This window comes from Podarcis erhardii (assembly GCF_964252035.2).
Source record: "Podarcis erhardii genome assembly, chromosome: 9".
Lineage (NCBI taxonomy): Eukaryota > Metazoa > Chordata > Lepidosauria > Squamata > Lacertidae > Podarcis > Podarcis erhardii.
In genome coordinates this window covers 9,714,666-9,742,194 of record NC_138512.1, presented here as the reverse complement: position 1 = coordinate 9,742,194, position 27,529 = coordinate 9,714,666, and the positions used below count along the sequence as shown (strand labels likewise).

The 27,529-nt window shown below is 41.1% G+C and overlaps 1 protein-coding gene across 6 annotated transcripts in view; it reads right to left on the bottom strand.

The window, feature by feature from the left end:
* Positions 1–27,529, bottom strand: part of SLIT2 (slit guidance ligand 2) — a 235,105-nt gene that overhangs the window by 195,644 nt on the left and 11,932 nt on the right. For all 6 annotated transcript variants that reach the window (XM_081876193.1, XM_081876194.1, XM_081876196.1 and 3 more), the window contains exon 4: positions 14,961–15,032. In XM_081876193.1, the coding sequence (XP_081732319.1) occupies positions 14,961–15,032 (72 nt within the window). The remainder of the gene's footprint in view (positions 1–14,960; positions 15,033–27,529) is intronic.

Genomic DNA, 27,529 nt, shown 5'->3' with positions numbered 1-27,529 from the left:
CCATACAAAACATAAGCCACTGGATTAATAAAACATTCTACAGATTACACATTTTAAAAGTCTTTACAAAAGCCTGTGTTATCCAAATGTCAGCAAGCTGCAATGGAAACTGGCCACATAGGATACTGCAGCATGAGCATGAGAATTTGGGCTTTGCAATTCTTTCCTTACTTAAGCATGAAAATTCAAATTATTAGCAACTACTTGGCTTAGGCCTATTGCATTCCTGAAATTTGTTTTAGTTTTTCGAATGGAACATTGGACTTTTAGACACACGTGTACTCAGTGCTTTTTAAATTTATTTTTAGAGGGGGGGAAAGGTGCCGGAACTCACTATGAAGTTGTACCACACTTATAAACTATTGGGAGTAGGTCCTGTACTGTGTAGCCTTTAGTACCCCCCAAAAGAATTGTATATACTTTTGATACCTCCCCAGCTTATACTCAAGTAGAATGTTCTTCTTCAGTTTCCTCCATTATACAGGAGTTGGGTTGGGTATCCTAAAATGAAGAGGTGCAAATGAAACGAAAACATGGTGTCTGTAAGAACAAACACCAAAATCCTATATACAACTTCCAATTTCTGCTTCTGCTGAATTCAACTAGCTTATAACACATGGACAGTTCATGCATGATAAATTTGTTGCTTGCTTTCACCAAACAATTCATCCTGTATACATAATCTGGGTGATCGTTTGCACAAGCATAAACTGTGGGGGGAATCGCAAACAAATGGCTGCTTTGTACAGTGGTGCCTCGCAAGATGAAAAGAATCCATTCCGCGAGTCTCTTCGTCTAGCGTTTTTTTCGTCTTGCGAAGCAAGCCCATTGACGGCTTAGCCGCTTAGAGCTTTTAGCGGCTTTTAGCGGCTTATCGGCTTAGCAGATAAACAGATAAGTGGCTTAGCGGCTTAGAAAAAGGGGGGAGGGGAAAAAACCCGCAGGAACTCTCAAGACATTTTCGTCTTGCGAAGCAAGCCCATAGGAAATTCGTTTTGCGAAGCACCTCCAAAACGCAAAACCCTTTCGTCTAGCGGGTTTTCCGTCTTGCGAGGCATTCGTCTTGCGGGGCACCACTGTATTTTAGGTTGCATCCACATGCCGCCCAACTCACTCTGATGTTTCTCAGTGTAATCCCACATGTAAGGAGGATTGCTTGGAGAAAACAAGCTGTTGATGTGTGAATCAGCCTTTGGTGTTTGTCTCATATTGTATTTTTCTTCTCTTAAGTATTATTTGTATCGCTTTAGAACTGAATCCTAAAATTTCTGGCCAGCCTGTGAACTGCAGAAACACATGGGATCCTTCCCGCCTCCAAACTTCCATTTAATGCAGACTTAGAACCGGTGCCTGTGGTCTAAACCACAGAGCCTAGGGCTTGCCGATCAGAAGGTCAGCGGTTCGAATCCCCATGACGGGGTGAGCTCCTGTTGTTCGGTCCCTGCTCCTGCCAACCTAGCAGTTCGAAAGCACATCAAAGTGCAAGTAGATAAATAGGTACCACTCTGGCGGGAAGATAAACAGTGTTTCCATGAGCTGCTCTGGTTCACCAGAAGTGGCTTAGTCATGCTGGCCACATGACCTGAAAGCTGTCTGCGGACAAACGCCGGCTTCATCAGCAAGTAAAGTGAGATGAGCGTCGCAACCCCAGAGTCGTCCTGACTTAACGGTCAGGGGTCCCTTTACCTTTAGGACCCTTAATAATTTTGTAACTTGAAACACCCCGGCAAAATTATTTGCTCAGAAACACTTTTACCAACACTGCTCAACATCTCTTTAAAAACATGCAATCTCAGAACACCACAAACTTTAAGGGTCGGAACATTCTGGTTTATAAAGTTTGGGAATAAGAAGTACAGTATGTAAGACGGAGGGAACAAAAAAAAGGTGCAGCTCAATTCTTGCATGTAGTGATCTAAATCATGTAACTGTGAAATTTGTTCACCAATGTTTTACTATGCCAGTTTGCGTGTGCACTATGCAGAAGGCATAGAAAAAGTGTATATTAAAGTTCACATTTATTACCAATAATAATCCTTCCCAACATAGCTAGAAAGTTGGGCCCTGTCATCAAAATGCTTGCAATTTAAATACAAACAGAACAAAATATAAAATAATTAAAAACTGAGAACAAAAATCATGAAAGTAAAGCTATGGCAACAGAATTATAATCTAATTTAAATAGGCGATCTTAATACTGTATTAAGAAAAGAGAACTGATAATATGCAGAAAAGAGGCTGAAAAAAAGACCCAAGGTTCTAAGGCCAAGTAAGTTATTTTAGAGGTTGAGAAGAAAAATCATAAAGATCATATCACACAATCAGGTTTACGACATGATAACCAACTACAATATGGGGGGTGGGGGAATTGACAATGCAAGGACTATCGCACAAAAGCCTTACCATCTTCAAGTGATACCATATCTATGTCAATCGGCCCCACGGCTCTTCCAATTAAAAGGCTTTGATCGCCTATCCTTTAATGCTGAAATATGAATTCATGTGGAGAGAAAAAACACTTGAGAAACCAAACAGAAGGCATGAACACTGAAAACGGTGCTGAAGGCACAAGAGAAGAGTGACTAGATTTGGCATGAACAAAGTAAGCTGCAGAAGATGAAATGCCAAGTTTAATTCGCACAGAATATCACTGCTCAGAAATTTGGCATTAGGGGGAGCATACTGTCACTTCCCTACCAGCACAGGATTACGACACTGTATAGTTTTCCTCCTTCTAAGGCAACATTTCATTTATTCAAATCTCACTTCAGTAATTGAACTTACACACAGCAACAACACAGTAATGCCTTTGGCAACAGTTCCACAATTGCTTCCCCTCTTCGTCTCTCTATCTAAAAGCAAGCGCAGCACTGATACTGATGTCATGCTTCAGAGAAATAAATGTTCCTCACTTAATTCTGCATGCAATTTCACTATTCTGAGTAAACTGAATGCTCTCTATAAGATTTTAAAAGCTTATTGAAGCTAGCAGATATTCCAGTCTGCTTGTTTTGCAACTCCCCTTGATGACCAATGACCAGCTCCTGGTATGACACAACATAACAAGAATGAGACGTAGATGAGAACTAGTGTTCCCAGTTACAAAACCTGGCAATGTAAAGGTAAGAAAGGAGAAAGCGAGGAACAAATGACCTTAAAACTGGGTTACACGTCTTCTGGGGTCACGCTCCCTGTGAGTCACATGACCTGGATTTGATCATGGCCCAAGAAAAAGTGCTTTTTGCCAAGGCGAGGTTGCTTGAGATCACAGCGCACAAAATGGGTGGTGTGCTCTCATGCCAAAAACTAGGATGTTCCTGTTTTCCTGAGACAGTTGAGGGGTACACCTTCTAAAGTGGTATGGCATTTATAGTGATTAAAATAATAAGCTGGCATGCCCCAAGTTCTCTGGATAGCTCCAGAAAGCCTCCACTACTATCTCAATATGCTATACAGTTTTACCTTCATTCTGGAGGTCCGTACTTAACCTGAAACTGTTCTTAACCTGAGGTACCACTTTAGCTAATGGGGCCTCCCGCTGCCGCCGTGCCGCCACCACGCGATTTCTGTTCTCATCCTGAAGCCAGGTTCTTAACCCGAGGTACTATTTCTGGGTTAGCGGAGTCTGTAACCTGAAGCGTCTGTAACCTGAAGCATCTGTAATCTGAGGTACCACTGTACATGGAAAAAACAAAGAGCACTAGGCTACAGTGTCATCATAAAGATTACCAAAACTAGCTTTGCAGAGACTTTAATGAATTACATAAATGAACATACAAATGTGCGGAGGGAGGAGTCCAGGACCATGTCTACTGGCCCCACCCTGACCTCCAAGATATTCTTTGCTCAGGCCCCAGAAGCTGTACCTTACAAAAACAGCAAGTGCAAGAATATAAGGAGCTTACACAAAGATAGTCTCTCACCCCAGTACTGTCTACTCTGGCAGACAACAGCTCTCAGGAAGAAATATTTCACATCCCTGCAGTCTGGTCACTTTAACAAGGTAGTGCAAGGAATTGAACTCTACCACTGAACTACATCCCTTGGGGAGGGGGGGCAGGCATGGGTGTGTATGCACAGGCATCTGTGCAAACACAACACAGAACATATGGTGGTTGAAAGGCGGAGTGAATGGGCAAGATCCCATTTCCCATCCTCACATTTATTCGTATGTGTGACATTCATGGATCATGTTCAAAGCAGATCCATTAAAATCAATAGGTCTGTTTGAGGATGACCACAATCGGATTTTTGAATACTTTTATGAATACCCCCACAGAGCTTTTATACGCCGTGCCTCCACAGGCAGAGAGACTGATACACACTAAGCTTATGCAAACTAACATGAGGATATGGCAGGAAATTTTCACTCAAAATGAGTGAAGACCTTAATGCGATACCTGGATTTGAGTGACAGATAAAACTAGGTTGCAGGCAATCCTTTCCCACTTATGTAGGTTGTGTGTGTGTGTGTGTGTGTGTGTGTGTGTGTGTGTGTGTAAGCTTCTGCATTGTGTATTGATCGCTTTTTTCATTGAAAATACATTACTAGCCTTAAAAATGGTCCATTACAGTGGTGCCCCGCAAGACGAATGCCTCGCAAGACGGAAAACTCGCTAGACGAAAGAGTTTTCCGTTTTGGAGGTGCTTCGCAAAACGAATTTCCTATGGGCTTGCTTCGCAAGACGAAAATGTCTTGCGAGTTCCTGTGGGTTTCCCCCCCTTTTCCCCCCTTTTTCTAAGCCGCTAAGCCGCTTATCTGCTTATCCGCTAAGCCGCTAAAAGCCGCTAAACCGCTAATAGCGCTAATCCGCTAAGCCGTCAATGGGATTGCTTCGCAAGACGAAAAAACCGCTAGACGAAGAGACTCGCGGAACGGATTCTTTTCGTCTTGCGAGGCACCACTGTATTTATTCAACCTGCCTGAAGGAATGTGCAAGGTGAATGTCTTTTATTGCAGTACAATTTTAAAGTAGAAGCACTGGAATATTTGCTCACTAGGTGAGAAAGTATGACACAATGATCCAATGTAGTTTTTCCCTGGCAAAAGCCCACCTCCTCAGGGCCTGGTAATGCAAATTAGAACATCCACTGGGTAAGGTTTCCCAGAAGATGTTTGGTAGATAGCTTCCCCACTTATGGAGAAGAAGCTTACTAGTCTGTAGCTGGATGGTGATCTGTGCCCTCCCTCTTTCTATATTAGAATGAAGATTGCGCTTGCCCATGCCTCTGGCATTAGTCCAGTCGTACAGTGGTGCCTCGCAAGACGAAAATAATCCGTTCCGCGAGTCTCTTCGTCTAGCGGTTTTTTCGTCTTGCGAAGCATCCCTATTAGCGGATTAGCGGATTAGCGCTATTAGCGGCTTAGCGGCTAAGCGGCTATTAGCGGCTTAGAAAAAGGGAGGAGAAAGGAAAAAAACTCGCAAGACTCGCAAGACGTTTTCGTCTTGCAAAGCAAGCCCATAGGGAAATTCGTCTTGCGCAGCGCCTCGAAAAACGGAAAACCCTTTTGTCTAGCGGGTTTTTCGTCTTGCGAGGCATTCGTCTTGCGGGGCACCACTGTATCTACCCTTGTGAGCAGGTCGGCCAGCAAGGGAGCCCACCAGTCGGGTCTAGTGTAAGAACATTGGGAACTATCTAATCTGGGCAAGGGGCTTTTCCCTTGCTTTAACTGACCCATTAACGTTTTTATTTCAACTGATGAAACTGGGGGCCACTTGTGGGCATCAATTTGCATAGAATGCTGACAAGCTGTGTTGAAGGGTCTTAGCCAGAACCTACTGAATATAGCAAAGCATACACAGACTGTCCAGAAACAGTCAGTTGCAGGCAGGATGATGCAGGAACAAGATGCTGCTACCAGTAACTTGGTTACTTATAGGTTTATTATTTACAGCAGACTCACTATATACAGGATACAGACACAAAACTCTCTCACAGAACTCCAAACAAACTCTCAAACACACATACAGTGGTACCCTCAACCTGAGTACTTAATTCATTCTGGAGGTCCGTACTTAACCTGAAACTGTTCTTAACCTGAAGCACCACTTTAGCTAATGGGGCCTCTTGCTGCTGCTGCACCGCTGTCATGCGATTTCTGTTCTCATCCTGAAGCAAAGTTCTTAACCTGAAGCACTATTTCTGGGTTAGCGGAGACTGTAACCTGAAGCGTATGTAACCTGAAGCGTATGTAACCCGAGGTACCACTGTATTCTGACCAACCAATTAACCAACCAAGAAGGTCATGAGTCATCATGCCTATGTGGAGACCTCGACCAATAGCAGAGTTGTATCCAAGGTCCCATATCTCTAGGCATAATAACTCCCTCTGCTCAGTCTTCTTGGCCTTCGGCCAACTCCTTGATTGCCTCTGTGGGAAACTGCATCAAATTGCACATAGTCAAAAATCCCAACAAACTGTCCCGCTGGAATGTTCCTCGTGCAAGGCACTTGGAAAGTAATGGTAGCAACCACTAGGCAAAACAGGTGGATAGTGTTCTCTGTAACAGTCACACTATGGAATCACATCCCCATCAGAACCCATCTGGTACCAGTTGTTTTTGCAAGTGGATGTGCTTCAATCAAGAGTAGATATATTTATTTATTTAAAGCAGAAAAGGCAGTAGCTGCCATGTTTCATGGTTCCATAAAATGAAATGTGTTTTTGCATTGGTCTTTCTGTATTTTATTTTCTGCTTTTTCTGTAAACTTGGGAGAAATGTTTAGTCCTAGTACTTCCATTTTTACAGCGGACCTGACCAAGGCTTACTAATCGAAGTCAAATCAGTTAATCAAGCCATCTGTTAATAGATAATTGATCACTGTGGGAAGGGTAATACACAAATGGGATTAAAGTCACCACAAATCTAAGAGAGAAAGAGAGAGAAAATCAGTTCTCATCTCAACTTCTAATCCCTGGGCAAAAATGTTACTTTATTTGTTTTCAAAAATACAATATCTTTTACCTAAAGCAAACCTAGCTAGCCTCCTCCCGCACAGCATACAGGTCTGCTGCTCAAGGGAAGATATCTGATTAGGCACCTTCAACCCCACTGATACAACTAAGGCAGTCTGGTGTGCCACCTACTAGCACGACCTGCTTTGGAAAGCATCCTAAACAGCATTTAACGGAACAGGAAGCTATCAATCTCATTGGAGCCACACTTGGGGAAGAGAATGCAAATCTTTCCAAGTCTCATTTTCATAAGGCTAAACCATGGTTTAGTGTTCAAAACACATCCACTACATATATATTTCAGAATGTAAAATAGAGTAATGCGACATTGACCAATATTCTGTACTGACGTGCATTTTTAAAAAGTACACATGCAGTTTTTGAGAATAGAAACACAGAACAGTTTCGTTACTACAATTCTTATATTGCCTTTTAACACAGATATTCAAGACATGTAGGATGCTCATATGACATTGCTTTCATGAAGACACCTCTCTTTAAGGTCTCCCTGCTAGTTTCACATGTGCAGGGAGGTACCGCTCCGATGAGAAGGTAAACGACGTTTCTGTGCGCTGCTCTGGTTTCACCAGAAGTGGCTTAGTCATGCTGGCCACATGACCCGGAAGCTGTACACCAGCTCCCTTGGCCAATAAAGTGAGATGAGCGCCACAACCCCAGAGTCGGCCACAACTGGACCTAATGGTCAGGGGTCCCTTTACCTTTACCTTGCCTTCTTTTATATATTGACTCTATTCAAACATCACAGTAAATCCTGGTCATGGAAGCCTAATTATGGACCTGTATAATATTTGAATTTATAAACCGCAGTAGACCAGTAATGCTGAATTTGAAGCCGTTGTTTGAATTGGATCTGCAGCCCAGGGTTTGTGCAAAGTGACATACTGTAATTACAGCTTTTCCTCCAACTTCACCACCATAGGAGGAGACAAGTATATGTTTGCAAGCTCCAAGTGTGGCTTAAGTTCTGAAATATGGTCAGTGCAAACAATGTTTTGGAATAATCTCTGAATTGAGCTTTTGTTCAGAAAGACTTTTTGGATGTCTACAATAAAAGCAGCATGTTTGGACAGCTACCAATTTCTCCCAAAGAGAAACTGGCTTATATGATGCAAAGCAGAGTTGCATTTTATTGCCAATTTCATTTTATTCTTTGAGATCACAACAGAGGGTAAATACAACGATTTAAAATCTTACTTATCAGAAGCCATTCAGTTTCACATGGATTTCCACCACAGAACTCTCACCCAAGTAAACATGTTTTACATATAAGAATATATATAGGTTGGGTGATTAACAGGACAGCTGTTTTCATAAAAACTGTTAAAGGTTATTCCAATTTTTGCAAGTATTTGTAACTTTTGCACATACATTTCTTGACATTAAAGTGAAAAAATATTTTTAGGAACATACTGTACTATATTTGAAGCACCCTGTGGTGAAAGATCCAGGTTAAAACTGTCCATCTGTCTTGAAGAAGTTCATAAATGCCTTTTGCAGATGTACTTTTAGGCAGCACGAATGTTTAAGCCTCCACAGAAAAAATAAATGCTGTAAAGAATTTTACAAGTCCTTCCCCCACCCACCCACACTTAGGTGTTAATTAAATGATCATTTAATAGTCAAATGTAAACACAACATTTTCATCTCCTGACAGCACATCCCATTATAAATCCAGTGTAATAAAAGTCTTGGTCTTAATACTCTGAACCTCGTTCCCACAACACTCTAAGATGCCTTGTCGTGTCTAAGGTTAAGCAGCTAGACACAAAACAAAGATTGCACCACTCAACTTCCAGTTCAATTTTCCCATCGCCCAGTGACCTAGGTAACACTTCGAGCCATAAAGAATAAATTTAATTTCTTCAGCATTTTGTGAGGATTAAGAACAATTGTTGGCCAGCAATGACTTCTTATCCTTGGATTCTTTCAGAGTATTCCCCCAGTTCTAAAAGGAAATTCTGATAGTTTAAGACAGAGAACAAACAGAACTTTAAATTAGAGGTTTTTTCAATCAGTTGGAACAGTTGGAGGGGAAGCAATCAACTTTCCTTTGAGCGTCTCTCAGCTATTCAGTTACTGCGAACTTTAATCTCTCACTACGATCATGGCTTGCACTTGTATGTCCTTCCGTCATTATCCTGTTTTCATTCCTTCTTCCCACTTTCTGAATTAGTTAATGAAGATTACATGGGTACAAATAGATGCACACATAGCATGAGCTGAGAGTCATGGTGCTCAGTTTATAACATTCCTTGCCCCCTTTCTGTGCCATATGATAATGGCATTTCCTGACCTTTTGGCATTTTTAATTACTTCCTTCACTGGGATATCAAATTTATCAAAACTTTCAAACTTAAACCTACAAAAAGGACTTGGTGAATTGGATTGGATTAGAGTGACATCTATTTCATTATATCTGGACAGAATGGGCAGCAGACCATTTTCCAAAGCAAAATACCACATACTGCAAACTTCACAGCAAAGTTTGCAGTATGTGGTATTTTGCTTTGGAAAACCCATCTCTCTCTCTCTCTCTCTTTCTCTGTTACACACACACTTTACTCAGGTTTACTCAGGTCTACAGATATGTTGCAATCATGGGTAGGTTTCAAATAATCCTGTATAACTGGGTGGAAGAACAATTTGAATAAAATCTGCAACCTCAAAGTTAGAATTTAGTATTAAACATTCTTAAGGCAAACTTACAGTTTCAAGCAGTAGAGCGCAATTCCTTTAAGCAAGGAAACGGCATTGCATAATTTAAGAAAATACTAGACTTAGACTGTTTTTGTTCTTGAATGGGGAAGCATAAATAAATTGAAATATGAGCTAAAGGAGGACAAAATGTACAATAACGTACACTTGAGGCAAATACTGCATCCATACGTAGCTCACTTGAGGCAAATACTGCATCCAAAACAGTTGGCTTAAAACTTTATTTGTTGCTATGAATAACCATACACACTACACCCATACGTGGGTTAAGAAGAAGAAAAAAGACACCAACAGGAATGTGTCAAATTTTTCCTCTATACTATGCATTTTGTAGCAATAACATGCGATCCGTGCTATTTGAATGCAGTACAATTTTTATTCTCACCTCCCTTCAAGGTACTACTATGAAACAGATATTAATGCTGACCGTGCAAACAGAAAAATGTCTCATCTACAAAACATAAGAGCCGTCAGAAGAACTTTCATCTCTTTTGCCTCAAACGGCTTTACTGTTCCCAGGAATAGGAGTCAGCGGTAGCTATCATGGTAACTCACTAGATGAGTAATGATGTCGATACGACTGGACAACGGTAACCGTAGCAACTGTAACCTGCAATTCCTGCGTAACCATTCTTGGATTCATTGTGGCAGGGGCCAAAGAGGCCAGGAGTAAAATGAAGCAAAGAACTATGGTGTCTGACACATCTAGTACCACACACTTTAATCATAGCTGGCAGAAATTAATTCAGGAGGAATTTTTTCAAGGGTTCCTCATGAAGCTTTGTGCTTTTGTTAGGGGCTGCAAGAACCAATGCACTAAATGAATAGTCCAGGGCAACAAGTCAGATTATGTAGAAAACCTTTTCCTTCCATCATTTAAAAAAAGAAAAGAAAAGTATTAAGTAAATTTCAGCTTCAGGAAACCCTGATAATATTTAAGTACATTCTTGTATGCTTTTTCCATATTAATCCACGTATAAATTGCAAGTTCTTCCACTGTAGGTTTTCTTGATTAGCTACAATTTACCTACCAGGAGGATTACATCAAAGCACTAACTTTTGCATGTTTAGAAATACAGTACCTATATAAGTATCTTGGAAAACCACTGAGCTTTGGGTCCTAAATCAGTACCCTGCAGCTAATGGCAATCAATGAACTATAGCCTAACTCATCAAATTAATCAGTCAAAATCTATTTGTCTCAGATAAGCACTCACTAGGCTGTAATGGTTTTCTGCATAAAAGGTGCTATAGTTAATGCTCTGTGTATTAGGATGTGGGTCACTAGAGACAATGTAGGTCATTCCAAGAAAGAAAAATACTTGTTGAACCAGAGATACAGACAAACATCAAAATCATTACCTAACTGGTCCTAAAATGGCTGGTTTACTAACTACAGTTCCCTTAAGAAACACATAACAATCTGACATCTCAACAGTATTTTTTAAAAATACTGCCACCAGTAGCTGACCTGCTGCAGACTTTACGGGGAACATGATTTTTCATACTTAAGCTAGGTGAAAAACACAAAGAAACTTTCTACAACCAATGAGACAAAGTATTTGGGTAGAAAAAAATATATCAGGTATTGTCTCTTGAATATTCAGCCTATCACTTTTCGTTACTTACACGTCCCATCTGTCATCAAGTGCTTGTAATTTTACGATGCTGCCCTGTAGCTTATTGTAGAGTTGATATTATTTTACAGAGTTCTGTTAATGGACTGGATAAATGGTAATGCTATTTAAACTAGCCTCCTGCTCCAAACACAGCTGCAACTGTACTTCTATTTCTGAACAAACATCTTGACCTGAACACGCCGCTCGCTCTCAACTCAGCCAAAGAGAAATTGGAGCAGACAGCAAAGGAAAGGAAAGCTGGCCGCTGGTGGCATCCAACCATGTCTAATATTTCATATATGGAGTGCGCCCTCTTTGTGTTGCATTTTATGCAACAAGCATATATGCTTCCTTACCTATCACATGATTCACTTAACTTTGGGTGTCAGGTGATCATTAGAAGTCCATTGACATGTTTAAGAAGTACAGTGGTACCTCAGGTTAAGTACTTAATTCATTCTGGAGGTCTGTACTTAACCTGAAACTGTTCTTAACCTGAAGCACCACTTTAGCTAATGGGGCCTCCCGCTGTTGCTGTGCCGTCGGCGCACGATTTCTGTTCTCAACCTGAAGCAAAGTTCTTAACTTGAAGCACTATTTCTGGGTTAGTGGAGTCTGTAACCTGAAGCGCATGTAACCTGAAGGTACCACTGTAAACGTAATACAACAGGAGCTAAGTACTAACTAACTAACGCTGGCACCACTGTGGCAATCTGCACATGAGCTAAAATATTAAAAAGGCGTTCTAGTGACAGCATTTAACCTGAAGAAACATGTGATTCGAGCTATAGGTAAAGCGCCCCATTATATTTACCAAGCTGTTCTAATACACATTATAACTAGACACAAACACACTGTCACACGAACACACATTGTTTGATCAACAATAATCTCAAAACATCAGGAATGTTATACTATCTGTTGCAGTACACTGTTGTGGCACCCCACATTTATGAGACTGTAATTATGTATTACTTTCTCACACACTTGCACCCCAATCAAGCTATTCCCCCCCCCGCCCCGCTATTTATGATTATTTGATACTACCCAAAGGTTCTCTGAATTGTGAAATATAATTAGTAGTTATAGCATCCCTCTCTACTATTCCAATAAAGATTTACTTAAAGATTATTTTACAGAAGCAGAAAGTTCTATACATAAGTGGCACAAATTGTTACCTTACAATACCTCTGTGCCTATTTCAGAGTATAATCAGAAGCATGTATGTTACACTAGCATTGCCAGTGAAAATAATCATACCACTGGAATTCAATGTGGGTGGAACCACAGGTTTTACGTAAGCCTCCCACAAAAGAGACTAAATGAATGCTTACACCAAACAAATTCCATTGACTTCAATTACCATGGATCAGTGTACACTATTCAAATGCCACATTCAACAACCTGATAACAAAGTTGTCGGAAGTACAAGAACCAACCAGAAAGAAACAGAAGCGATAATTTAGTATAAACTTTTAAGCTTTAGAACCTTAACACAAAAACCTGAAACAATCTTTGCAAAAGGAAGTGGAAAGCAAGATGTTGTGATGTGGCGCATACCAGGCTCTCAAAGCAAACATTATTTTATTGAGATTTACATAGCCCACTTCAACTCTACTCCTTGAAAGCAGCTGATGGGCTTTACCTTTTTTTTAAATGTGTATTAGCAGTTGAAGGAAAGGTTAAGGACCCCTGACAGTTAAACCTAGTCGTGAATGACTCTGGGGTTGCAGCACTCATCTCACTTTACTGGCCGAGGCAGCCGACGTTTGTCCGCAGGCAGTTTTTCCGGGTCATGTGGCCAGCATGACTAAGCCGCTTCTGGCGAACCAGAGCAGCACACGGAAACGCTGTTTACCTTCCCGCCGGAGTGGTACCTATTTATCTACCTGCACTTTGACGTGATTTCAAACTGCTAGGTTGGCAGGAACAGGGACTGAGCAACGGGAGCTCACCCCATCGAGGGGATTCGAACCACCGACCTTCTGATCAGCAAGCCCTAGGCTTAGTGGTTTAGACCACAGCACCACCTGCATTCCCTGCTTGTACCTATAGATCACAATAAATTTTTGAGAAAACTCCAAGGCCTGAGCAAAATAATTTTTAAAAATACACCTTATCAGTAATTATTTCAGCCCTTTTCTGTATTTTGTGCTCATACTGAAGCATCTATTTGATTTTTTAAATTTATCAGGTTTCCCTTTAAAATACTGTCAGAACATGTAGGTACTTTTTAACATAGTATCTACTCCACATTAATATTGAGATAATATCTATCAAAACATCAAAATGTATCTAATGTATAGGTTGACTGTTTGTAAACCTTTTTACAGGTTTGCCCCTAAGGTTTACAATGTTAATAATTTATTCTGCCAAGGCTTTAAAGAGACTAGCCAGGATTCAAGGATTCTTTGGGCAAGCATATCCCAGTGTGATTCTTTCTGTCTCGCTTTGTTTTGCTCATTTTCTTTGAACAGAAGAACCCATGCCATCATCACAAACTGCTTTTGAGAAGTCCTTCGTTTTCAAAAACGATTTACCAATCTGCAATACTTGGATCTCAAATGAGATTCCAAGCCCAAAGCACTAATTGTGTATCTATTTGGGTCCCAGTCTTTGTAATTAAGGGAGAGAATATGACAAAACACAACATACTTGGTCTTTAACAGCTTACTACTCTGATTTTAAAATTCTTCCAGCGTGTGCCATACTGCTGTAGAAGAAGAAGAAAGCAAACTGGAAGAAGCAAAGACCACCATTGTTGAAGCAATGATTCTTCAACATCAACTTCGTTGGACTGGTCATGAAGATCGTCTTTTAAAGCAACTACTCTATTCTGAACTTAAAAATGGAAAGCATTATGCTGGTGGTGAACAAAAGAGGTTTAAAGACTGTCTCAAGGCAAATCTTAAAAAATGTAGTATAGACACTAACAACTGGGAAACACTGGCCTGCGAGCGCTCCAGTTGGAGAACAGCCTTTACCAAAGGTGTCATGGGCTTTGAAGACACTCGAACTCAGGACGCAGGGGAGAAATGTGCTTGGCAAATCCACACCGTGATCAACTCCTGCCCGGAAACCAATGACCCCCCTGTGGAAGGATGTGTGGATCCAGAATTGGCCTCCACCGTCACAGATGGACAATCTTACTCAGCTATGAGTGATCACCAAAGAAGACGACGACTAGAGAACAATAAAATCCCACAAGTCAGGAATCAAAATTACAGACCACAATAATGCCAACACACTTCAAATCGTTACTTTAGTTTTGGGTTCTTTAAGCCATTTCATTTCAATATTGTTATAAACAAAGAGGGGGAGGGGAGATATTCCCAGACAGTTTCCACCCAGAATGTAATCAACGTTGTCATCAGAAACCAGTAGCAAACTAAAAAGAAAAGGATTTATACTAATCTAGTTTGAAAAGTTAAATCAGTCAACTATAGGAGTTAAAATATATGGAACAGAAACAATTCAGAGGACAGCACACAAATTATGAAAAAGCAAAAGAAAACAAGAATTAAAGGTGCACTGAGTCCAGGAGCAGACAAAACACTTACTCAATGGCTTATTTCATTTACAACTTAAAAGCACTCAAAGCATATCAAAGCTTTCCACAATGAATACAGAATACAGCTTCGACTTACAGCCTGTAGAGTTTTGGAGTCCCAAGAAACAGCAACTCTGAGAGGAGTTGAAGATTATTTCTGTTTAGACGCCTGAAGTAGAAAAGAAAAAGAGAGAGTTACAAATCAAAATAAATAGCAACTCTATCATGATGTGTCATAACTCGACAACCTGAGACTAAGTGGCCCATGCAGGAGAAGCAGGCCAACATGAGTGCCAGGAGCTATGCAGAAAACATAAGCCAAAAAACCGTGATGTGTTTAACATTTTATCTATATGTATTAGGATAAAGTATGCATGAGTGTTTTAAATTCCAACTTTTTTACTCCATGATGACAGCATGAGGAGTGAGCAGAGAGACCACCCTACTGCCAGGCTTAAGCAATCATTTTCCCCTTGTGGAAAGTCATTGTAAAAAAAGAGAACCATCAGGCATGTTACACCGATTCATCCTTCAAGGAGCACTGCCAATTAAACTGACATGAGCTTTAACAAATCAAACCTTTCAGGTGGTGTTATAAAACGCTAGCAAAATCCCCATCGTTATGATCGTCGGGGAATGAGTATAAAGAGGGAGTGCATAGTATCAAGAACTTGGAGGAACATATTGCACCTCCCTACGGAGTCCCCCTCAGTGGAGATTGTGTACCAGCCACCACCTCAACAGAATGGCAGTGGGGATGGCAGAAGCAGGCTGCATTAGCTAATATGGATTAAGTTTCAGTTTGCCCATCCATGTGCACAAATGGCACCAAATGCAGTTTTGGAAGCTCTACACAGCCTTTCGGCTCTCATTAGCTAATAAATGTGCCAAATGTAAGCCTCAATGGATGTATATTTATTGCCGAAGGGTGAGCCTAGATGGGACCAGTCAAATCTTCCTCTGTCAGAAGAGAGAGACACGCGATCAGTTTTGAATAAGTGGTCCAAAGGGTATTCGGAAGATGCATAAGATTGTACTCTTTGCTATTTTTAATATCTGTTTAGTGGTAGCAAGTCAATTCCAGAATAGCTGTTTTATTGGACCTCATTTTAGATAAGGGCTCAGTTCAAACACCATATCAACCTATGGTCTTGAAGACATAATTATGAACTAGTACAATACAGTGGTATCTTGAGTTACAAACGCCTCAGGTTACAAACACTTCAGGTTACAAACTCCACTAACCTGGAAGAGTTGCCTCGAGTTGAGAACTTTGCCCCAGGTTGAGAACGGAAATCGTGTGCCGGCGGCACAGAGGCAGCAAGAGGCCCCATTAGCGAAAGCAACACCTCTAGTTAAGAACAGTTTCAAGTTAAGAACCTACTTCCGAAACGAATTAAGTTCGTAACAAGAGGTACCACTGTAGTTGAATTTACAAACCACAATATACAGTAAGCCAGAAGAGGAAAACATGTTTTGAAGCAAGTTTAAACTCTTGCATTCCAGCCTGATTTGGGCTTCAAATTTTAGATATCTATATCTAAATATAATTGACAATTTAAGTATAGTTTAAATTGAACATTAGTGTGCTTTAAATAAATATTTAAATGCTGTATCTTTGCATTTGTTTTATATTTTATACTGTCACTTTGAAAATTCTTATAATAAGGCAGGATGGATTTTTAAATGAATGAATGCATTTCAGACTTTTGAAGACAGTTCAGAAGTGTCAATTACTTAGAACTGAAAAGGTCAGGTCTAGGAGCACTCCCAGTCTCTTGGAGGGGAGGATATAACTCTACAAAAACAAAAGGCTATGTAGCTAATTTCAGATTACTGGAACCTTCAACCAACAGTAATACTGCCATTCTATATGGATTAAGTTTCAGTTTGTCCATCCACGTGCACAAATGGCACCAAATGCAGTTTTGGAAGCTCTTTCAGGGTTTGAAAGATGGAACAGAAAGAGGGAGAGAGGAGCATGTGGATGAATGATGAAAATCATGGCTATACTCATGACAACCCCTCATGAGCCAGTAGGAACCAGATCGAGCAACCCATCAAAGGTCTGAGAAAAGCAGAAACAGTGTTTATCCAACATAAATAGCCCCCAACAGAAGTATTAGCTCTGTGGCAGTTATTTGGTAGGGGTGGTACAGGTACAGATTATATTCCTGCTCCTACCACCACCACCACGCTTCTACCCCCAAGCCCCTGAGGATAATGTTAGTTGCTAGCACTACCTCAAAGTATGGAGAGTTCCAAATAAGCTGGGAGCACCTCATATTTCAACCAATTGTACTGTCAATCATAAGTACGTAGAGAGAAAAGGGTAAACAAGCACCTCCCTCGCCAAATGTCTGGTCAGTTGGAATCCTTCCCGATGACTGCTATGATAAATGTGATAAAGCCAAAGCTATCTATGGGTTTCATGTGTAAGTAACACTAAGCAGGCTCCAACAGCAAATTAATAGCTTAAGCCACTTTAAAGCAGTGGATCCAACTGGATCATGTCGAAACTAAGACTTTTCCACATAGTGCAGAGGAACTAAGATGTGACCACTGTACCAATTATTACTGGAGACAGGATTTGTTCTATAAATTGCTATATAAGACAACGGAAGGCGATTTTTAAACACAGTATGTTGAATAAATTATTCCTTGAAACATTATACAAGAATACTGCTGAAATTACCGTATTTTTCGCTCTATAAGACGCACTTTCCCCCTCCTAAGAAGTAAGGGGAAATGTGTGTGCGTCTTATGGAGCGAACGCAGGCGAGAGGCTCTGCTCAGCGCTCCCTTTAAAGAGCCATGTGGCTGTCCCACTTACTGTCCTGGCATCCCACTGCCAGGGAGAGGCTGCATGCGGCTATCCCATAAGCCAGAACAGCAAGAGGCTATCCCAGAAGCCAGATCCCTCTTGCTGTTCTGGCTTCTGGGATTCAGAATATTTTTTTTCTTGTTTTCCTCCTCCAAAAACTAGGTGCGTCTTATGGTCTGGTGCGTCTTATAGAGTGAAAAATATGGTAAGCACTTGCTTAAACAAGATTTACAGAAACTAGCCAGGTTGACATGTCACACTAAACCACGGTTTAGAATGTTGTGCAAAAGCTGGGACAAATTTGAACAGAGCTTAGGTACTCCCCTTTTCCTGCAGCCATGATGACAATTTTGGCTGCCATTCAGAGTCAGTACAGTGGTACCTTGGGTTACATATGCTTCAGGTTACACACTCCGCTAACCCAGAAAAAGTACCTCGGGTTAAGAACTTTGCTTCAGAATGAGAACAGAAATCATGCTCTGGCGGCGCGGCGGCAGCTGGAGGCCCCATTAGCTAAAGTGGTGCTTCAGGTTAAGAACAGTTTCAGGTTAAGAATGGACCTCCAGAATGAATTAAGTTCTTAACCTGAGGTACCACTATATGGGGCAGAGACTGACCTGGGAGACCAGAGTTCAAATCCTCATGAAGCTCACTGGGTGTCCTTGGGCCAGTCACTCCCTCTCAGCCTAACCTACCTCACAGGATTGTTGTGGGGAATTAAGTGAGAATGGGGAGAACCACTTATGCCACATTGAGCTGCTTGGGGAGAGGGATGGAAAATAAATGCAATCAATAAATAATACATCTACTTTTGTTGTTGCTGAATCTCAGCTTCTTCTTGGGTGCAAACCAGGAATTCTGGTTTGCAACAAAATCTTGTCAGTTCCAAAACAAGTCAACTTTAAACCCTGAGCTATGTTAAGCTAACCAATACTAACCACTTCATAAATGTTAATGTACTACATTTTCCATTTCAGAACTGAATTTTCTGTTAAGACCAACCTTGTGTGTATAAATAGTTCCCATAAGGAATGTAAAAGTTATTGATTCAGTGATGGTCTGCAACAGAATTGAGTAAATGGAAAAGCTAAGGCAACTTTAAATTCTGTGAAGAACAATTCAATAAAAACTTGATTCTTTACAAAAGGTACCCACTAATGCTTATTTTGACATTTTGCAACACTGCAACTAATTTAAGTGGTTAAAAGAAAAGAGCATCCAGCAAACAGTGTCTCAAAGAATGAGCACAAAACAGATGTGGGAAAAATAAACAGCCTTCCTGTCTTGGAATTTCTAAAAAGGTCTGCAAAGAGCAAACAGGACTTCTCACTGCAATTTGACTTCTAGACCTGTTAAAGACAGTCCCATGAGAACTAGTCTCAGATTAATTAAGTATAGTGCTAGAAACTACTACAGTTAGGAAAAAGTACACAAGCTCTTCAGTTACACAGCTTCCACACTCTTACCCAAGAGTGGGCGAAAAGTTACAGTATTTCCTTTCCTTCTAAGAATTTCATTTGCTTGAAACATGCCTACTAAAAAAGAAACGAAATGAAATGCTGGTGTTTTATACTAAGATCCTATGGCAGGTAGGTTGCAGGTGTCAGTCTGAAACCATATGAATTTTTCTGGACAGCCTAGTTTTAATGCTGTGACGTTCTGCATGACTATTTCTGAGAATTTAGAGATAGCAAGTACTTTATGATGAATTTTTAAAATGTGAACAGTATATAATGAAAGGCAAAGCTTATGTGGCATAGAAACACGATCACAAGAAAAATCCTGGTACGTTGACACATCAACACTCAGAGAACTTTGGTAACTTTAGCCACTGTTTAAACTGCCACAAAACCTAACATGCAAGTGCAAGTGCATGCAATTGTCAGTAATACACAATTTTTTGTTGGTGAGAAAATTATTCCTTCTAATTTACGAACAGCAACACTACATCTGGCTAAGAGTAAGTTACACTTGAATTTATTTCAGTCCCTTAACCACCTTTCTGTAGCTTCTGTAATTTGCAGCAAAATGGAACCTTTGGTGTGGTATTTAGATACTGATAAATCCAAACACAGACTAATTACTTAATATTTAGGCAAAATAAGCAAGCACAGGTGTGGGAGTACAAAACCCTATAATTTTCAAGAGATAAATCACACAGTCTTTTATTAACTGATAAACACTAACATGCCACCATCCTTGCTAAGGGATAGTGTGCACTGTGTACCTAAAACCATGTATGTTAGAAAGGAGGGTTTGTCTCAACACTGATTAACAAGGAGCAACTGCTTTCTGCTTTCCCCCTCCAGGCCTGCTCAAAAGCATATTCTCTGCTTTTGCTCATTATCTACCTTCAGAGAGAAAGCTGGGCAGCATTAACCCTTAAGTTTATATATTCCTAGACATCAAGAGGATCTGTACCTATAAACAACATACATCCATGCCTCTTTTAAAAGATGGAATTTTAGAATGTGCATAGCTTTGCAAATATTTACAGTTCCTCTGTTTCACTGCAGAGTTATAGAATGCAGATATTGAAAGAGAGTTCTGCTTGTAACTCAGAACACTGCTCTTACTCTGAAAAGTGCTTGGGGCAAATCAGTATTTGTCAGTATAAAAGCAGTGCAGTGAAAGCAGTAAGTAGCAGTGGGTGATTGCCATTGATGTTTATTCATTTTTGTATTAAACCTGCCCCCTCCAAATTGCTTGAGGGAAGTTATCAAATGAACACACATATCCAGGGAAAAAAAATGTCAGAACAACCTGCCCTAAGATATTGACCCCAGCTGTCAAAAATGAGGCCAAGCATTTTCAGAGTCCTCCTGAATACTCAAGCTTTGGTAGCACAGCAGGGACCTGAAGATCAATACTACATCCATGTGGGAAGAGTACAGCACAATGCAGTCCCATCATATTTTAGGACTTGGTGCCAAGCAGCAATTCATAGCGAACAAAAAATGGTAAACATTTGCTGCAAGCAGTAGTAAAAACATTTGCTGCGAATACTACTCATTTGCTAAAATGACTACAAATAGTCATTTACAAATAATTTGCTACAACTATTATTAAAAGCAATCCTATTCCTTACTTCTTACAATGATAACAGAGAGCATGTTCATTATAGTAAGTGCAAGATTCTTTTTGGGTTCTCCCATACTCAGCTTAAAAGCAACTTCAATTAGATCCTGACTTCTCCTAGCTCCACATTTCTACCTGATGCTAAAACAAAACCCTGAAAGTTCACACACAGCCCTGAAATTCCACACATGAAATTCCTACAGAGACATTCCAACAACATTGTTCCCTCCAGTTTCCACCCACTAACTCCATCCACCTTCCACAGAAGATGCTGTCTCCACAAGTGGCAGCAGTCCCTATTCCACATATGACACATAAATGAATAGGGTAGGCAGGAAGCTGTGGGCCACCATCATATACTTGTCCAGGTGGGACAGAGTATAAGAGGGTGGCCAGAAGCAGCAGCTGCTGCCATACAGAGGCAAAATAATAATAAATTTAATAAAATAATAATAAATTATTATTATTATTATTACCCCGCCCTCCCCGGCCAAAGCCAGGCTCAGGGCGGCTAACACTAATAAAATCATAGTAAAAACATAATAGAGGAAAAAGAGAGGGGGGACCCAATTTAAAATACAGGTTAAAATGCAGCCTCATTTTAAAATAGCTGATAAATCAAGACCATAAGGGGAGGGAAACATAAGGGTCTGACTGAGTCCAAACCAAAGGCCAGATGGAACAGCTCTGTCTTGCAGGCCCTGCAGAAAGATGTCAAATCCCGCAGGGCCCTAGATTCTTGTGACAGAACGTTCCACCACATCAGGGCCAGTGCTGAAAAGCCCCTGGGCCCTAGTTGAAACCAATCTAACCTCCTTGAGACTCGGGACCTCCAAAGCGTTGTTATTTGTGGACCTTAAGGCCCTCCGCAAGGCATACCAGGAGAGGCGGTCCCATAGGTACGTGGGTCCTAGGCAGCTGCTACTCCTAGCCAACACCAATCACAAAGGCAAGCAGCAGTGGCAAGGAACACCATTTGCAACAGACATGGCAGAGGAGGAGGGCCAATGCAGTGCCAAGCAGACGGTAACCACCAAGATAAAGCCACCAAGATAAAGCCCTATAGCTTTTGTTGAAGGCAGGTGGCAGTGATGGCAGATCCTCCACATCAGCAATGGCAGGTCAGGATCAGAAGGTGGCCATTCTGGGATAATGGCACTTGCCTAAGCCAACTACTGATGCTGGATACACCCCTCTGGGTATGTAGACACAAGTAAAATATTCATGAGGCAGTGGCATCTAAGCCATAATGCACCAACACTCTACATAACATTTCTAATAGCTGTCTAGGAGCCAGTCTACACTTTACACATGTGTAGTCTCTATGTGGATCTAAAGGTTTTTTCCCCCTTTATAAAGTTTATAAAACAGAGAGAACAATTACAACAGCAGGTGAAAGTTAAAACAGAGAAACAAACTACAAAATAGGCACAAGAAATATGTGCAGTTGCACATGGGCTAAAATAACAAGGTGAAAGTAAAGAATTTTATCAATTATAATTCCATATTTTCCAGGCTTGTACGGAGGGTTGTTGTGAAAACGATTGTTCCACTGTATGTGTAATAAAATAATGCCAGTTTAATATAAAGAGTGCCTGAAGGTTCTGGGCCTTGTGTAGTTTTCTCCATTATAGCTATATTATAGCTGTGTATATATATTTTTTAAACAACAATAACAATGAAACACAACCACAAACCAGCAAATAGCCTCTAAAATGGCAAGTTTCAGTGAGGAACAGCTGGAGGAAGGAGAAAGGATATGATGCCAGTGATGGTCCTGCTGACCCACCTTTTTGTACAGAATCGAAAAAGGGGAAAGGGTTGGGAAGAAGAAGGTCCTATGCAGATAATTGTTCAATGGGATCCCACCCAATCTCTCTGCTTCAGCACTGTTCCTCCATTGAAACCAACAGCCGGAGAGGCTTTCAAAAATCTCTACTTTTCCCTTGAGTATCTCATGTGTAAGGTTTTGTTTTTGTAAGTTCAAATGACTGCCATTGGAGCAATATAACCAATGCTACAAATATTGAAATTTGCTTTGGGTTGTCCCCACACATCCCCCTGGGAGTGTCTTTATATAGTGGTGCCTCGCAAGACGAAAAGAATCCGTTCCGCGAGTCTCTTCGTCTTGCGGTTTTTTCGTCTTGCGAAGCAAGCCCATTGACAGCTTAGCGGTTTAGCGCTATTAGCGGCTTAGCGGCTTAGCGGATCAGCTGATAAGCGGCTTAGCGGATCAGCTGATAAGTGGCTTAGCGGCTTAGAAAAAGGAGGGGAGGAAAAAAAACCCGCAGGAACTCGCAAGACATTTTCGTCTTGCGAAGCAAGCCCATAGGAAATTCGTTTTGCGAAGCACCTCCAAAACGGAAAACTCTTTCGTCTAGCGGGTTTTCTGTCTTGCGAGGCATTCGTCTTGCGGGGCACCACTGTAAACACCAAATGCTGGCACAGGAAAGGGGAGCAAATGAAAATGTTTCCTCCATCTCTTCCCTATCCCTTTATCCACCACTCTTTATCAAGGGACAGGGAAAAGTCAGAGGAAACGTTTTCATTCGCTCCCCTTTTCTGTGCCAATGTTTGCCAATCTACCACTCACATCAACCTGAGGTCTACTCTTCTGCCTGCTGCTTCCTTGGTTTACTGCCATGCTGCCAAGCTCACTTAGCCAAATGCAAACTTATGAGCAGGTGCACATACATGCACATTAGACTGACACTTTCCCCCACTTTGGACTTTACAATGCTAGGATGGTCAGTTAAAAAAGGTAAAGGTAAAGGACCCCTGACAGTTAAGTCCAGTCACAAATGACTCTAGTGTTGCGGAGCTCATCTCGCTTTACAGGCCGAGGGAGCTGGCATTTGTCTGCAGACAGTTTTCCCGGGTCATGTGGCCAGCATGACTAAGCCACTTCTGGCGCAACAGAACACCGAAACCAGAGCAGCGCACGGAACACCGTTTACCTTCCTGCCGGAGCGGTACCTATTTCTCTACTTGCACTTTTTGGCATGCTTTCGAACTGCTAGGTTGGGAGGAGCTGGGACCGAGGAACAGAAGCTCACCCAGTCACAGGGATTCGAACCGCAGACCTTCTGATTGGCAAGCCCAAGAGGCTCAGTGGTTTAGACCACAGCGCCACCCGCATCCAGGATGGTCACTGAAGTATCGCTAAAAAGCATCACTCCAAAACACAACACTAGTTGTCATAAAACATATAGGTGCTACACTGCTAATTTTTAGGTATAGGTGCAGATTTAGAAATAATTACTATAATTTAAACAGAAATACAGTTATCGCATTGTAAAGGATAAGACTGTGACCAGGTGACTGCTATGTTGCACTTAGTCCAAGTTCTAAGTGTTGATGGGCAGCTACAGGACATTTGATCTCCCTTCTAATGGTTCCTTATCTTCAACCAGACAGCTCTCACAATGGATGATGCTTTCAAACAGAAAATTGTCCTCTGTAAAGTAGGGCACATGTCCACTCTATGCGACACATTTGCCAAACCAGGCTTGTAACCACTTCGGATTCTGCAGGACTTGAGAGAGCTTGTTTGCACTCTGAAAAGTTTCTCCTTATCTGCCCAAGCTCCCCAATTAGCTTCCTCAGACAAAGGTCAACAATACGGTAATACGTGGGTGGCAGATTGCAGTCAGACATTAATATTTTCAGTTATAGAACTGTAACTGAGTACGACTGCTCTTTTGATAGGCCATTTGCGATATATATTTTTCACAGACATCTAATCCAAATATCTATGGGTGAAGTCTGCAAAAATGGGCATTGCACATCAATACATAATGAAAGTTAGACTAAAGGTCTGTTTTAATCAATCTTTAGTCAGTGCCCATTTTTATGGTATGAAATGTAATACTAGTTACCACTGGTAGGGTCATGACCGTTACTAAGAAAATTCACTACATTAATTTCCCTGGTGCAGTGACCTGAATCAGCATTCTATACAATGCCCACATATAGAGGAGCGTGTGGAAGATGAGACGGCTGAAAAGAAGTGGAAATAATCTCTTTTATCATCATTAAAGAATATCAATTGATGCTGGCTGCAGCCAAACTCAGATTTCCATCTCACTTTGGTTGTGGTACTCTAATGCTCATTAAAAGTCCACAACAAACGAATCTTACACCTTTTGCTTCTCTTTCCTTTCCCACCGACATGGAAACAAATTCATACAAACAACTGCTTGTAGTGAGCCACTGATGCATGATTCTTTAAATACACTATACTATATACTAACAAGAGTATGTTAACAAATATACTAACAAGAGTATGTTAACTAGAATTCTGAGAATATTCAAAAACATGCTTAGAACTGAATAGCTTTGCCATAATTAAATGTTTATATTGTCAAAGTTATACCATAGCTGGTAAAACTGCTGTTTCTTTGGGTACCTAATCAAGCAGCACTTTAATATTCTGTTAGACTGTGCTCTGAAAGACTAATGTTTTGTTTAATGTGGATTTTGTTAGGGACAAAACCCCTGTGTTTATGGACTGGGTAGAACAGAGCATTGTAAGGAAACCGGGTTTTCAGGTCTTTTAATGGAATAGCGCACACAAGAATTCAAATAGTAGGGCTGGGAAGTAAAAATATATTGCAGGCAAAATTTGTGTTAAATCTTTTTCGTCCAAGACACCAGAGCAGGAAGCGTCAAACTGGACACATGACAGAGTTATAGCTGCTCAATATTTGACCTTGCTGAATTACACCATCAACAGCTGCCTCCTAGTGCCAACCTACGTCCTTGCAGTTATACTTGAAAATGGAACAAGCACATGTTGCACAGCAGCACCTGATCCAGAGTCTAGCCTAAGGGTTGGAAACCCAACTCTGTGCAGTGAAGCCATTTACACAAGGGAGGATACTATACAGGTTTGCAATCTCTTGCATATTTATTACAAGAAATAAAAAAACTTTACGGGTGGTTTTTGAACAGATAAAAGAATTGAGCAGGTGCATCTGCAAAAGTAAATGTAGGTTTTGTAGGAGCAAAATCCTGCACTCCAGCAAGCGTAGAGAATCTGGGCCTCTCCAGATATTGCTGCACTCCAATTCCCATCATCCCTGAGTCATTGACAGCATTGTGTGAAAACTAGATTTGCCAAACTACTTTGTCACATACCATTCAAGAAGTATTCCCAAACCAGGATCATGATCTGACAAACCAAGAAATGTTTTATAAAGCTGGGTTAAAAGGAGGGAAGTAAGAGAGAACAGGGATGCGGGTGGCGCTGTGGGTGAAACCACAGAGCCTAAGACTTGCTGATCAGAAGGTTGGTGGTTTGAATCCCCGCGACGGGGTGAGCTCCCGTTGTTCGGTCCCTGCTCCTGCCATCCTAGCAGTTCGAAAGCATGTCAAAGTGAAAGTAGATAAATAGGTACTGCTCCGGCAGGAAGGTAAACGGCATTTCCGTGCACTGCTCTGGTTCGCCAGAAGCGGCTTAGTCATGCTGGCCACATGACCTGGAAGCTGTACACCGGCTCCTTTGGCCAATAAAGTGAGATGAGCACTGCAACCCCAGAGTCGGTCATGACTGGACCTAATGGTCAGGGGTTCCTTTACCTTTAAGAGGGAGCAAGCACACAGAGAGGGATGAAGAAATGTTTAGGACTGGCAAACATGGCATCTGAATGCCACCAAAGCCATTGCATGACAGCACTTCCTAGTGTTGAGGACACTCTCTAATCATTCTCTCAGTAACTTTTTAGTTCCAAAAAGTTTTGTGCCACTTCTAACCAATTCAACAAGTTGATTCATCTGAGTCGGGTCTTTTTTAATGCAATCTTTGCCTTTTCTTTTTCCTGCTGATTTTTTTGGGAGACAGAAGTTGGGCTTCTATTATATTATTTTTGTGAATTTCACAAGGATCCAGCACCTCTTTTTCTAGAAAAATAGCACTGCCTGTATATGCAACATCAAGGCAAATACATATATGCACACATGAGCGGTATATGGACTTCAGAGGATTCACCATTGTCGCCCAAAGGTCCAACTGGTGACCCCTAGTTTTAGACCTGTTCCCATGGACTCTGAAGGAACAGGATCCATGCTGAAAGTCAAGCTAATGTAAGTATTTAGGAATGAGATTTGTATTTTTATGTGGACTTCTTGTGCAGCTTTATGCTGCAATATTTTACAATAGAATGGACTAAAGGATGCAGCCATGGGCTGCTGCATGTACATCAAACTTAAGATTCTACCTGCTTTCCACAAGAGCTCTTTGTGTGAACAGGGTCTAATATTGCAGCAGGCTTTGTCTCCAAACACCTCTGATAGGAATGACCACAGAATGCAAAGTGAGATTACACAGATTAAAACAAAGTTTGCTCTCAATGGCTTGATCTCAGCATCTATAACAGTAAGCCAAGTGCCTGACATGTTATCAGAGGTCATTGCAATTTACATGCGCCCCTTCCAAAAGCACAGTCTGATTTAATGACTGAACATGCCACTTGTATTATTTACACCTCCATTTCATTTACTTGCGAGAGATAAAGGATCCTCTGCTGTCGATTTGTGAACTGTATTAAAAATGACCAAGAGTGTGATCATTGCCTCATCTCAACACCTGCTGAGTGTGATGAAACTGCTACTAAATCCCCTCATGTCAGTGAAGCAAAATGATATGTCTTGTATAGTTAATCTGGTGGTGGCATTAAAAAAAAATTGTATTCCATCCCTTCCTTCCACCAGCATAATCCTCACAATGGCAAGACACTGCCAATGTAAAGCAGCACTAGAGTGCA